Raw genomic sequence first — 14,697 nt, forward strand, 5'->3', positions numbered from 1 at the left:
GCCTCAGAGCTCTCCCCTCCCTCTCACAGCCTCCTATCCCAGCCCCATCCCCCAATGGGTAAAGCAAGTCAGTCATTGATCCAGGCAGGCATTGTTGAGAGGAAAGGCTGTCAGTGAAACCATTGGTTGTGTCCCAAATAGCACTCTATTCTCTATTTAGTGCACTACTTTTGACATAAGTCCAACAGTGAATAGGGTGCCATTTGGGACTCACCCTGTGGCCTCTGGTTCCAGGTCACTGCCTCTGGTCCTGCTCCGCTGGCTGTTGAGAGGTAGAAAACAGCAGGTCAACCACTCATTGGCTGGATGAATCACAGTCTGCATAGGGAGATCAATACATCAGAGGCTTCAGGCTTCCGTTCCCGTTCCCCACTCCCACGTTCAGACAGAGGGCTTTAAAAGATTTATCATCTACAGGCAGACTCCCATCTCCAGGCAACTACCCCCATTCCATTCAATGCACAGTACACACACACATGTCAGAGAAACACAGCTGGTAAAGTCTGCTGGAGAGTGGTGAGTTTCAAGTCTTAATGTCAAGTGCACAAGTCCAGTGAAATGCCTTTCTTGTGAGCTGTAAACGCAACAATGCAGTAATCAATATCAATGTACCACTAAAAATAACAGAAAAGAAAACAGAAAACACACAATAAATCTAAATATATATAACTATAAATAAGAACAACAGGGTATATATAGTAAGTAAGCTATATACAGGGTCAGTCAGTTCTAGTTCCATATTTACAATGTGCAGGGATACTGGAGTGATAGAGATAGATATGTATAGGGGTAAGGTGACTAGGCATCAGGATAAAATCTAATCACATTTTATTGGTCACATACACAGGTTTAGCAGATGTTATTGCGGGTGTAGCGAAATGCTTGTGTTTCTAAAAGTGTTTCAAACCTAAAAGTAAAAGAATGGAATTAAGGAATATATAAATATTAGGATGAGCAATGTCAGAGTGGAATAGACTAAATACAGTAGAATAGAATATATACATATGAGATGAGTAAAGTAAAAATATGTAAACATTAGTGAATTGACTAGTATTCCATTATTAAAGTGGCCAGTGATTTCAAGTCTATGTATATAGGGCAGCAGCCTCTAAGGTGCAGGATTACCTAACCGAGTGGAACCCGCTTAGTGATGGCTATTTTACAGTCTGATGGCCTTGAGTTAGAAGCTGTTTTTCAGTCTCTCGGTCCCAGCTTTGATGCACCTGTACTGATGATAGCGGGGTGAACAGGCAGTGGCTCGGGTGGTTGTTGTCCTTGATGATCTCATGATGAACAGAGTAGCAGCGTATATGATGCAGCCTATATGATGATTGTATTTGAGATTGTATGTGAGTGTGTGTGACTCCCCAGTCCTGTCCTCTTGCTGAATGGAGAATCTAGTTGTATACCCCATGGGGGGTATTTTGTCCGACAGCCATGTTTCAGAAAAGCAGAGCATATTGCAATTACAAGAGTCCCGTTGTTAGCAAATCCGCGATCGGATATCCTCCATCTTATTATCAAGTGGCCAATAGAATGGAGGGATGTGGTGGCCGGTTTTCCCTTCGCCTCAATCTCACCAGTACCCCCCCTCCTCTTTTGCCTCAATGCTGGCGTTTCCTCTTGAAAACATCAAAAATTGGGTCGGAATTACAGAAAGCGCCCGGGTTAGATAAGTCGAAGTTGAAGCCGGAATTGGGATAAGTAACTGCTGATCTGATGTTCAAAAGTTCTTGGGGCTCCTGAGAGGTGTCACTGCAGTACCTGGTTCAAATCCAGGCTGCATCACATCTGGCTGTGATTGGGCGGTGCACAATTGGCCAAGCGTCGTCCGGGTTTGGCTGGGGTAGGCCGTCATTGTAAATAAGAATTTGTTCTTAACTGACTTGCCTAGTTAAATATAAAATAGTAACGGATACATTTTGTGAAAGTAAAGTTAAATGCCAGAAGAATCAGAAAATAGCTAAGTTTAGTTGGAGCTCGAAAACGGCGGCCATCCAGTACGGCGCCATCATGATTGTGGTTGTTATCAGTTTGGTCAGTGTGGCGCAGTCCTTTACCACGTCCATTATAGATAAAGATCATGTCGTCCGGTTGGTTTGGGATCAAGGGCAACGTTGAGGGAAAGGAGGCATCTGGATGGAAATCAATCTCCCCATCTCTCCTCATAGTTTCACTATTTCACATTGAAGTTAGGAAGATAGCAACAATGGTGGTTGTTTTGGAGAAACAAAACAACTATGACTGGGAAACAACAGTAGTGCTGTACAAAACAAGAAGATATTGCAGTTACAATGGAATGACTCCCTGAATCAAAGCAGTGTCTGTCCCGAGGTCTCTGGACTTGGGAGCTCTGCTCAGCTACAGTATGGAGAGTGAGAGGGCTGCTCTCTGTGCTCCTGGGGCAGTTATTTACATTTACATTTAAGTCATTTAGCAGACGCTCTTATCCAGAGCGACTTACAAATTGGTGCATTCACCTTATGATATCCAGTGGAACAACCACTTTACATAGTTGCATATCTAAACTCTTTTAAAGGGGGGGGGGGTTAGAAAGATTTACCTTCTATCCGTATCCTAGGTATTTCCTTAAAGACGGTGGGGTTTTCAGTGTCTCCGGAATGGTGGTGGATTGACTCCGGCTGACCTTGGCGTCGTTTGAGGCAGTTGCTTCCACCTATTGGCTGCCACAGCACGCGAACAGTTTTGACTGGGCTGATCGCCGGGAACTGCTACTTCCTCACGACCGAGTTAGCGGAGGCGAGCAGGCAGACGGTGGATGATGCAGCTGCCCTTGTTTGGCGTTGTAGTGGCCTGATCAGAGCCTGAAGGTCCGGACGGTCCTGCCGTTTCCCCCTCACAGTCCGTTATGGCCAAGCACCATGGTTCTGTGTAACGGATGCGAGCTTCAACTGGGAAGCCAGTGGAGAGAGCGGGCGGAGCGGCGGCGTGACGTGATGAGAACTTGGAAAGATTGAACACCAGAACGGGCTGCGGGCGTTCTGGATATGTGGAGGGCGTTTAATGGCACCAGGCAGGAGCCCAGCCAACAGAAACGAGTTGCAGTGAATCCAGACGGAGATGACTTTATAAGTGCCTGCGATTTAGACCTGCGCCGCTTCCTGCGTCTAGGGGGGAGGGGGGGGGGGCGAGGTTCGTTACTGCTGGATATGTTGTAGAGCATGAACCCTACAGAACGGTTCACCGCCTTGACTGTTAGTTCGAGAACGACAGCGGGGGTGTTGTGCCAGGCATCACGCCAAGTTTCTTCAAAGCACTCTGGCGAGAGAGGACACAAATGAGTTGTCAAACCGTTGATGGCGAGGATCATGGAACCGGGCAGTCCTTCCCCGGAGGGAAGAGCAGCTCCGTCTTTGCCGAGTTCAGGTGTGAGGTTGGTGATCCGTTCTTCCACCACTGATTTAGTCTGGCCAGACATGCAGAGATGCGAATTTACACCTGCGTTATCAGAGGGGGGAAAGGGAGAAGATTAATTGTGTGTCGTCTGCATCGCAATGATAGGAGAACCGAATTCATGAGGATATGACCAGAGCCAAGGGACTTGGTTGTATGCGCAGAATAGCGAGGGAGGCCTTAGAACAGAGCCCTGGGGGACACAGTGTGGGTGAGAGCACGTGGTGCGGAGACAGATTTCTCGCCACGCCACCTGGTAGGAGCGACCTGTCAGGTAGGACGCAATCCAAGCGTGGGCCGCGCCGGGAGATTGCCCAGCTCGGGACGAGCTGGTTGGAGAGGAGGATCTGATGGTTTCACAGATGCAAAGGCAGCGATAGGGTCTAGAAGGATGAGAGCAAGAGGAGAGAGAGTTAGCTTTAGCAGTGCGGAGCGCCTCCGTGACACAGAGAAGAGCGTCTCAGTTGAAGTCTAGTCTTGAAACCTGACTGATTTGGATCAAGAAGGTCATTCTGACGAGAGGATAGCATGGAGAGCTGGCCAAGGACGGCACGTTCAAGAGTTTTGCAGAGAAAAAGAAAGAAGGGATACTGGTCTGTAGTTGTTGACATCGGAGGGATCGAGTGTAGGTTTTTTCAGAAGGGTGCAACTCTCGCTCTCTTGAAGACGGAAGGGACGTAGCCAGCGGTCAAGGATGAGTTGATGAGCGAGGTGAGGTAAGGGAGAAGTCTCCGGAAATGGTCTGGAGAAGAGAGGAGGGGATAGGGTCAAGCGGGCAGGTTGTTGGGCGGCCGGCCGTCACAAGACGCGAGATTTCATCTGGAGAGAGAGGGGAGAAAGAGGTCAAAGCACAGGGTAGGGCAGTGTGAGCAGAACCAGCGTGTCGTTTGACTTAGCAAACGAGGATCGGATGTCGTCGACCTTCTTTTCAAAATGGTTGACGAAGTCATCAGCAGAGAGGGAGGAGGGGAGGAGGCGGGAGGAGGATTCAGGAGGGAGGAAGAGGTGGCAAAGGAGCTTCCTAAGGTTAGAGGCAGATGCTGGAATTTAGAGTGGTAGAAATTTGTGCTTTAGCAGCAGAGACAGAAGAGGAGAATGTAGAGAGGAGGGAGTGAAAGGATGCCAGGTCCGCAGGGAGGCGAGTTTTCCTCCATTTCCGCTCGGCTGCCGGAGCCCTGTTCTGTGAGCTCGCAATGAGTCGTCGAGCCACGGAGCAGGAGGGGAGGACCGAGCCGGCCTGGAGATAGGGACATAGAGAGTCAAAGGATGCAGAAAGGGAGGAGAGGAGGGGTTGAGGAGGCAGAATCAGAGATAGGTGTGGAGAAGGTTTGAGCAGAGGGAAGAGATGATAGATGGAAGAGGAGAGAGTAGCGGGGGGAGAGAGAGCGAAGGTTGGGACGGCGCAATACCATCCGAGTAGGGCAGTGTGGGAAGTGTTGGATGAGAGCGAGAGGGAAAAGGATACAAGGTAGTGGTCAGAGACTTGAGGGAGTTGCAATGAGATTAGTGGAAGAACAGCATCTAGTAAAGATGAGGTCAAGCGTATTGCCTGCCTTGTGAGTAGGGGGGAAGGTGAGAGGGTGAGGTCAAAAGAGGAGAGGAGTGGAAAGAAGGAGGCAGAAGGAATGAGTCAAAGGTAGACGTGGGAGGTTAAAGTCACCCAGAACTGTGAGAGGTGAGCCATCCTCAGGGAAAGGAACTTATCAGGGTGTCAAGCTCATTGATGAACTCTCCAAGGGAACCTGGGCGGCGATAAATGATAAGGATGTTAAGCTTGAAAGGGTTGGTAACTGTGACAGCATGGAATTCAAAGGAGGCGATAGACAGATGGGTCAGGGGGAGAAAGAGAGAATGTCCACTTGGAGAGATGAGGATCCCAGTGCCACCACCCCGTGACCAGAAGCTCTCCGGGGTGTGCGAGAACACGTGGGCAGACGAGGAGAGAGCAGTAGGAGTAGCAGTGTTATCGTGGTAATCCATGTTTCCGTCAGTGCCAAGAAGTCGAGGACTGGAGGAAGCATAGGCTGAGATGAACTCTGCCTTGTTGGCCGCGCAGATCGGCAGTCCAAGAGCTGCCTGAGACCTGGAACTCCACGTGGTCTGGTGCGCGCCGGTGGGACCACCAGGTTAGAGTAGCAGCGCCACGCGGTGTGAAGCGTTTTGTATGGTCTGCTGTGCAGAGAGGAGAAACAGGATAGACAGACACATAGTTGACAGGCTACAGAAGAGGCTACGCTAATGCAAAGGAGATTGGAATGAAGACAAGTGGACTACACGTCTCGAATGTTCAGAAAGTTAAGCTTACGTTGCAAAAAAATCTTATTGACTAAAATGATATAGTACTGCTGGCTGGTGAAATAGGCTAGCTAGCAGTGGCTGCGTTGTTGACTTTGTTTGAAAGTGTAGCTGGCTAGGTAACCTCTAACTGGCTAGGTAACCTCGACAATTACTCTAGGACTACACAATTATCTTGATACAAAGACGGCTATGTAGCCAGCTAAGATCAAACAAATCAAACTGTTGTACTGTAATGAAATGAAATGTAATACTACCTGAATACTACCTGTGGAGCAAAGCGGAATGCAACTACTCGCTCCAAACCAAACCGGGAGTGCGTATCGTAGAGGGAGAGGCAATAGAAGTGTTGTTTCTTGTATTATTGTCTTTTGTGTCTTTAGAGGACTGCTTCACCTTAATTGTCCCTTTCCCTTTTCTTCTGTCTTATTTTGTCCCACTTTTGTCCCTTCTTTGTCCCTTCTTCTCTTCTTGCCAACTAGACACTCCTTGTTAGCTAGCTAGCTTCTTTCAGGAATGTCCCTAGCAACTGCCTAGCAACAGGTAAACAACTTAGCTAGCTAAGAAAACGGTATAATTTTATGAAAAATTGTTACTTTTTCAAAAGCCTTTCTTCTTTGTTTGCTGCTTGTTTGGTCTCCTATTCAGTTTGCAGTTTTCTTTTGATTTTTTCGATGTACTTTACTCTAAAAAAACATTTAAATTTCAATATTTGTAGGAGCTCATCTTTTCAGCTGCTGCTGCTTAATTTGGAACTCCGAAGTTATCTGATCTACCTGAAAGCTGCCACTGAAAAAGACCCAGTGTGCTAATAAGGAGAGCCAGCCACAACACTGAACAGCACAACTTTTACATGTGGGACAGAGGGAGAGAGAATCAACTTAGTTAAGTGGCATGATATCCACAATCAGATTATTTTTAATTACCAGCACCAGCACTTGACATTGTGGGTATAGTAAAGTACTGTACAGAAGAACTGCTAGTAAAGCTCTGTTCGATCAGCTGACTCTTCAACTATATTATCTGTAGCCAAGGTGCAAGGCATCTGTCAGCCAGAGTTCTGAGGAGACCACTGTTGCGCTGAGCTGTTTCCTCAGCCTCTCAGCTCAGATGTTGAGGACACAGCCAGGCCGAGCCACACACACCACTCCACTTAACCTCCCTCCCGCTCCACACCAGTCATTGTTTAACTTCAACATGAGACGACAGCATGGCACGCTACACAAACCCACACCACAACTCTTTGATGTGTTTTATGGCAGAGGAAAGCCTTATGGGCTGGGCTGGGTCCCCCTCTTACTCAGCCTCTTTCACCCAACCTGCTCGGACACTCCACTCATGTTTTCACGTTGACCAAAGTCTGGGTGAGCTAACCTATAGGGAACAACACTGTAGTGTGAGAGCTTGGGTGTAGGCTACCAGAGGGCTCATTTACCGGGCGAACCGTCACGAGTGAGAGAGAAGGGCAGTACTGTATAGTAAGTTGAGCATTGGCTGCATGACACGTGACTACTCTGCACCGCTACTCTCGGCATGGAAAACATGAAGCTAACATCCAGTTAGCCATTTCTATTTTAATGCTGCTCTACAGCCCCAAAGCAGCACGAGCTACAAACGCTGCTGTTTGAACCCCCAGCAGCAGGAAAGTTTGAGGCTGTCAGTATGGCTTTTGGTTATTATGCTTAAGTTTATATAAGGCAGCTCAGAATGAAGCCACTCTCTGTGGAAAGCCATTAGTCTGTGGACAGACAGAGATTGTCCTACCCAGAGAACCCCTCCCTTCCACAGATGAATCATCCCACTGAATACATTACCCACAGCAGGGAAATATATTTTGTCAAGGGAACCATTTTCCCATAATGATAAATAAGTAGCCATTTAAAGAGAAATGTAAGTAGGACTATAACCAAATATCCTGGAGAATTGACAGTGGAGCATAAGTACCATTCCACATCATCCTTTGTGTAACTTCAAATTGTTTACTTTTGAGGAAAAGAGTTCCCCATACTATTCAAAATAAGTGAAGAAAGACAGTATCCTTCCTGAGGGACATTTGAGTAACGGAGGTAAAAGCTCATTTTCCCCTTCCCTAAACTCCACATTGAACATCATTCAAGCTGAGAGCTACAGCAAACTCCTGGCACCACATCAAAGCAGGGAAAGCGTCTGCCTTGCTTCCTCTCCCTCTCCCTCTGCCCCCTTTCCTCTGTTCCCTCCATCTCTGGAGGTGTTGGAACAGAGAGGGAGGAAGGGAGCGAGGGAGGGAGGCGACCAGGAGGGCTTTGTGTGTTGTAATCGGATGGGGCCTGCTCCTCAGACAGCTCTACTGTGAAAAGTCAATTCATACTATGATGCATGGAGTGGGTGCTCAGCATGAGACTAACTAAAACAAGTGAAACACGGTGGGGCAAGACATTTCACTCAGAAAAACTTAAAGTGCTGAGAAAGGCAGGAATTTCAGACATAAATTGCACCTTTTCATCAAGGAAGCAAGAGTTAAGGTAACATTTGCTGTAGTTTCAGACAAGTGAAGGTGTCTGCCCACGAGACAGCTGAGCCAGGAACTGTATCTAGTGTGGTCTACTGTATGTGCTACAATACTAGCAGAATCATCAATGCGATCAGTAAAACATTTGAGGGGGGAAATGTAAACAAAATGTAAACAATGAGAGGCCAAACTACCTGACAAAATGTGGATGAAAGTGGAGAGCTCAGTAGGCGATGCAAACACTCAGACATACAACAACATAAAGAGTAAATTAGCAGCATTGTGAAGCAAGAGGTAATAGATAGTATTTTATTTTAAAAGAGAAATTGAGAAGCACTCATCATTCAACTTATAATTTTTTTTTTGCCATCTAGTTAATCAAGCTCACGTGATGGCGCCTTAAAATAAATACTTTAAAAACGAAATACAGACACAATATATGTGAGATCCAAACGAAACAAACAAACCAATTATTCAGATTCAGAAGAGATTAAACTTAAAAAACGGTCCATAAAATTCCCAAGCTCAACACTAACTCGCCAACAAAAAGTTGTATGAAACATTTAAGTACTTTGCAAAATACATAATCTTACAAAAATTTTATTTTTATTTTTTTACTTTAAAATCACTGTAAAATATTGGCTGGTATTATAACAAGAAACCAGGTATTTTCATGTAGAATAAAAAAAACGACAATGTGCTTCTGCATTTTTTACATCAGTATTATTCACATATGTCATGAATGTTTGATCAAGTCCTCCACCACGGGTGTTACTGGTCTGATGGAGCCTCTGACAGTTGTATTGCACATGGCTGCTCCTCTCCTTATGGCAAGCTTACGTGCTGAAGTGAAGATGCACGCTGGTGGCCATGGTAACCAGCAGCGCCACACTATTAAGATGCAGTGTTTTCCGAGGCACCCACACGTCATTCTCAGAAGGGGATCAAGGCATAAAGCATCTTTCAAAGCATCTATGCCCACCTGGGCTGAGTAAAAACAATGAATGCACTTCAGTTCACAGCCCTCCGTTAAGCTAATTCACTCCAATGTCTTTCTGTCTATGACACATTATTAACAAATGTTGCTCACATTTTTCAAATATAAAAAGAATTTGGTTCCGTTTAACAGTTCCTCCACTGCAAAAAAGCCCTCAGTATCAAGGGAGAAGATTTCAAGAATACAGGTTACAGTACACAAATGTGGTCCACGTGTATCGCATTGAAAGATGCATGTTTTTCTGTTGATGTCTTGAGCTCATCTCTCCCCAACCTACCTACCAAGACCTCATGGCTTTCCCTTCACACTTAAGTGCACATGTACCATATCACCCCTTGACAGGACTGAGTGGATTCAATTCTACCCATTCAAAGACCGTCATACTGTACATTAGCATCTTTGACCAGCAAAGCATAGGAACCCATCTACACTATCTATCTTCTCAGGACCCCACAGGAGATGTATTTTAGAGGCTTATAAATCTGCCTGTGACAAATTTTTGTTGTTTATTGTCTAAAGATCACGATCCTCTCATTCTAAGCATTATAGAATGTGCCAAATTACGAATTGTAGACAGAGAGTGATGGAACAGTGACAAGAAGAAACACACTTAATTCACAGCTGTAATATTGTTTGCTGACAAAAGGCTTAACAGCAATCTCACATTTGCTAACCAAGAGCTTTGAATTTGTTAAGGGATCAGTGGGAGATACTATAAGAGCATGTAAACAAACGGCAGTTGGGCTTGAGAGTGTGATGAGCTTCTTCCACTAGCCTGTGCTGTGCCCTATTCTTTGGACCGCTCGTGATTAGATGGGATGGTTCAAACCAGAGCCAAACATTATTTCTAAGTGCAAAGGCTTAGGAACGCCTTCCACCCCCAGATCATCTCTCTATCATTTCTTAATATTTACATCTGTGCTGTAGAAAAACAACAAAATATAACTTAAAATAAACTCTCTAGGCACTGTCGATTTCCAAGGCTTTTTTGTTGCAGATTGAGAAAAAAAATGTTAGAAAACAAACATTTACAAATAAGAATCAGAGAGTGATGGTTTCTGCAGACCAAACACTTAGAATTCTCTACCATTTAAATATAGCGGGATCCTCCAGTCCAGTCCTCCAACACAACCCAACAGACTAGCAGCTCCTACAGTGGAGTGGCTATATGGATATGGACAGTCAGTCAGTGTCTAAAGAATAAGTGTGGTGAAGTTCTCAAGGTAAGTGTCATATCAGTCTCAAGCCTGTCTTTCACCCTCCCTTCCCTCCTGATAAACCAAAACCAGCTCTCCCTCAGGCCATGATCTTCTGGGGGATCTCTATGGAAGCCTTGAGGAAGAGGGAGTTGTCTCGGACATAGTTCCTCTTCTTGATCTCTTCGTGGGAGATGAACTTGGGGTAGCCGAAGCCCAGGGTGCTCTCGTCCAGCGAGTTGCGGGTGCTGCACGGCTTCTGGAAGTTCTTCCAGTTGGGGTCAGGGTTGAAGGTCTCTGTGATGTGTTGGGGCTTGGACAGCGACGGGTCGCTCTGGTCCATGATGGAGAAGGTCACCTTGTAGGAGAAGGGCCACTCGAGCAGGTTGTCGTACTCCCCCGGCAGCACCCGGATGTAGATGGACAGGTGCGAGCCCTCCCCACTGCCGTTACCGTTGAGAAACGCAGACACCTGCAGCTTGTAGCCGTAGCGATGGGTGTAGAAGGGCGGGCTGAAGAACTCATGGTTATTCCGGAGCTTGGCCTCCTGGAGTTTCCGGGAGTAGTCGCTGAGCTTCCAGATGAGCACTCCATCGTTGCTGACTGACAGCTCTTCCATCTCCCTCCGCAGCTCAAGGATCTCCTGCCGCTGGCGCCCCACCAGGCTGCACATCATGGTCAGGTGGGACTTGGTTGTGTCCTCCAGGTGACGCCCGATCGCCAGTTTTGGGCACTGCAAGAAGAGGAGAGACTGGTTAGGGAGAGGTCACTCACTGTGTGTAGCAAGGGGGGTGAAACTCTGTACAGTACAAACTATGTATAGAAATGTGTTGGATTTAATAATGTGGTACAGCACACTAGATTGTTTTGTCTGTTTGAGTTTCACATTCAAGCCTCCTACAGTAAGTGAATGTTGTGGCCGTCTGCTAATCAGCTGCTCTTTTGGGAGCCCTGCCATACACATTTGTGTTTGGTGTACTGAACATCTGCACGCTTGGTTGTACTCTCTATCGTGATGCCTTCGCGGTCAGGGAGAGAGCCATTAATGCATTTTGTCAGACCATCTGCATTGCTATGGACTGAGCTTTCCAAATGCCCATTTCAAACACAAAGCATGAAGCCTGTCTGCTCTGACTCTGGGAGCTCTCCACATTTTCTCAGATTGACGTCAGTTTCAAAAATAGACTAAAATGCGCTGTCACAGCAGAGGAGACGTGTGACTCTCATTAAAATAGAGCCTAGAGGCAGGACGGGCAGACGGCGCTGTATGTTGAAGACAATCATCGCTTTGGACATAAGTTACAGGGTTTCAACTCAACCGGAGCATGAAGCATAATAATCCAAATATAATTTTGGAAATATGCACAAAAAAATACCCGAGAGTGGAAAAATTATGAAACGTGACGTCAATAAAGCAGTGGCCAGTAATGAAAAATAAAACTATGCCTCTTGCAAAAAGCTAGAATCAAAGTTTTTCTCTTTGAGGGTCTGAAGTAATGAGAGCAGCAGATCAGCCTTACCCTGTGTTTGCAGCCGGCATCTTTGAAGGGGCAGAGGATGAGGGCACTGCCACAGTTCTCCTTCACGTGATTGGCCAAGTCCTCCCGGGCTATGTTGGGGGTGCCACACTGGTTTGGACATGCGACTGGAAACCGAGGGCAGTGGTACTGATGGTTCTGGAGGGTAGAAAAAAGTTATTACATTTATTACATTCATTTGACATAGACAATGCACATCAATCAACAATTCTGGAAATGTACCAGATTTAGACAGCCAGATAGATAAAAAATATATTGGGATCAGAATTTTTTTATCAAACAAAATGCGCTGTGTATCATGCAAGCATCTTTGCCACCAATTAAGAGAAAGAGCATCGAGAAGACAACATGAAGCCCTTTGCACAGCAGAATCACTGTATGAGTGATTAAGAAACGCAGTGTATCATATTGAACTAATGGCTGTCTATTAAAATGTATGAATGAGATAAACGAGTTGATTATGGAGCTGAACTCATAAAGCATGTGCTCTAAGAGGGAGACATGATGAATAAACTGTGGGTATGAGAGGAGAGGAGAGGAGAGGAGAGGAGAGTGCGAGTGGCTGGCCGGCCGCTGGGCCTGAGGACAGGATGTGTGCAGAGAGGTGACAGGTGCTACCGGGGGTGGGCAATGCCAGCACAAACAGCAGCAGGCACAGCGTAGTGGGCACCATGAAAGCCAGTGTTCATGCAGGCGTGGGCCCAGGGCCATCCCGCTCTACAGAGACTGAGAACCTTCCTTCATCCAGGACAGACTGCACTGTTCCTTCATCACACACAGTGATATAGGGGAAGCACTCATAACAAACCTCCGGAATAAACCTTCAAAACACTTCATTCTCACAGGTCTGAGTTTGGGCACTAATTTAGGTCTGGCCTTCCAAGCTGTAATACAAATACTACATTGATGGAAAATAAAATGTACCCATTAATCAAGTGATGACAAATGTTGATTGTAAAACAGGACATGCAGGAGAATGTAGGGAAGGAAGAAGTCCTAGAGCTTGTTCGGTCAGAGGAGGTGTGTTGACGTTGTTGACTAACCTGGATGGTGTCGAAGACAAACTCCTTGCCACAGTACTTGCAGGGCTGCGTGCGTTTGGGACACTCAGCCAGACTGTGCTGGGACAGGAGCCGACGCATCATCCGCGCACCACACTTATTCTCACAGTACACACTCTCCTGGGGACAGATACCCTGATGGTTCTGGGAGAGAAGACAGGACACACACACAGGTCACAACACAAGCAGTGACATCATCACAACCAACTAAACTACCATCAAAACTACTAGTAAAACTAGCAAGCTTCCAGCGCAGTTCATCATTATTGTGACCCGTTTCAAGAAGCTAGGCGTATGTCGCACGTCACTACTTCACAGGAGAGGCATTTGAAAGTAAACTTTTTTTAAAATCAAAATTATTTTATTTTTGCATAAAGGCTTTCTGGAACATGTGAACTTTCATGTGCCTTAATAACAAACGTGTACGCCATCTGTAAATACAAATAAAATTGTTAAATTACGAGCCTAGTTGGTTTAGCCATGGAAAAATACAGGAACCGCTAGCCATGATTGGCTGAGATGGATGGACTGGACATGCCAAGAGATAAGTTTGGATTGGTCTGCCATGTAGCATGCATTCTGTGTATAACATGAGCTGCTCAGTATGTGTGGATAATCCTTGCTACCGCTGCTTTAATGAAAGATATCATGGGGAACTGCAAAAGTCCTGCTACTGCTCTCAACATTGCTGCTCTGAATTTAATAGGCGCTATCGATAAAGATAAGTGGGAAAATTTGGGATGAACTACTTTCCGGGGGACGATCGTGCCATGCTGACTCTCTCGAAATGAATCAGACGACGAGGAAATCCCTGATTTAGGTAAAAACCTTTAAATTGAACCAGCCATTATAGAGTCTTCTGATGAAAGTAATGGGGAAGAAATAGCGATCAGTGTTGTTGTCACGGAAGAAGTTGACAAAGTTTTGAAATCAGTGGAATGCCCAGTAGAAGCAGAGTACAGTATGATTGCAAATGCAAAGGAAGTCGAAAAGAGAACACAGACAGCTGTATACTGGTAAGAATCGAGCAACATTTTTAGCTATTTTTTGTTTTCTAATTTTGTCAGAAAGTAATTTTCGTTGCAAGTTATAGCATACTGTTAGCTAGTTAGCTGGCTGGCTCACTATTTAACGTTACGTGTATGATCTGTGTAGTAAAATTATTTGTATCTCAGAAAGCCATTATCATTGCTAGTTATAGCCTAATGTTAGCTAGTTAACTTTAGCTACCTGCAGATTCATGCATGCTGGCTAGCTATGACAATCAGTTTGCATCACTAGTAGTATTGGTTGGGATTATGTGAATCCTTAACGGTTGGGGCTAATACCCTGACTACACCGCTCGCGTTGCAAAATAAATGTAGAAATCTATGTTATTCAATTATTGCGCGCGTCAACGAGCGCCTGCGTTGGCAAGGGCTAAAATATAAGTAATTTATTTTTCTGACCCAGATCGCGCTGCAAGTCCTGCCTCTTCCATCTCCTCATTGGTTTATAGAAGCAGGTACTCACGTGCCATCTCCTCATTGGTTATACCCACGTGGGTGACTGAAAGACGAACTGTGTTGCCGGTCGTCGTGGTAATACTATGAAATTTTAGATGCCAATCACCATATACAGTGGGGAGAACAATTATTTGATACACTGCCGGTTTTGCAGGTTTTCCTACTTACAAAGCATGTAGAGGTCTGTAATTTTTTATCATAGG

The 14,697-nt window shown here is 45.7% G+C and overlaps 1 protein-coding gene across 1 annotated transcript in view; it reads right to left on the bottom strand.

Moving 5' to 3' along the window:
* Window positions 1–8,492: 8,492 nt before the first annotated feature.
* traf4a (tnf receptor-associated factor 4a) overlaps window positions 8,493–14,697 on the bottom strand; it is a 48,994-nt gene continuing 42,789 nt past the window's right edge. The window contains exons 5-7 of the mRNA XM_024146274.2: window positions 12,972–13,133; window positions 11,911–12,066; window positions 8,493–11,123 (exon numbers count right to left, since the gene is read on the bottom strand). Of these exons, the coding sequence (XP_024002042.1) occupies window positions 10,491–11,123; window positions 11,911–12,066; window positions 12,972–13,133 (951 nt within the window). The 3' untranslated portion in view covers window positions 8,493–10,490. The remainder of the gene's footprint in view (window positions 11,124–11,910; window positions 12,067–12,971; window positions 13,134–14,697) is intronic.

The sequence above is a fragment of the Salvelinus sp. IW2-2015 genome, unplaced genomic scaffold (genome assembly GCF_002910315.2).
Source record: "Salvelinus sp. IW2-2015 unplaced genomic scaffold, ASM291031v2 Un_scaffold16339, whole genome shotgun sequence".
Lineage (NCBI taxonomy): Eukaryota > Metazoa > Chordata > Actinopteri > Salmoniformes > Salmonidae > Salvelinus > Salvelinus sp. IW2-2015.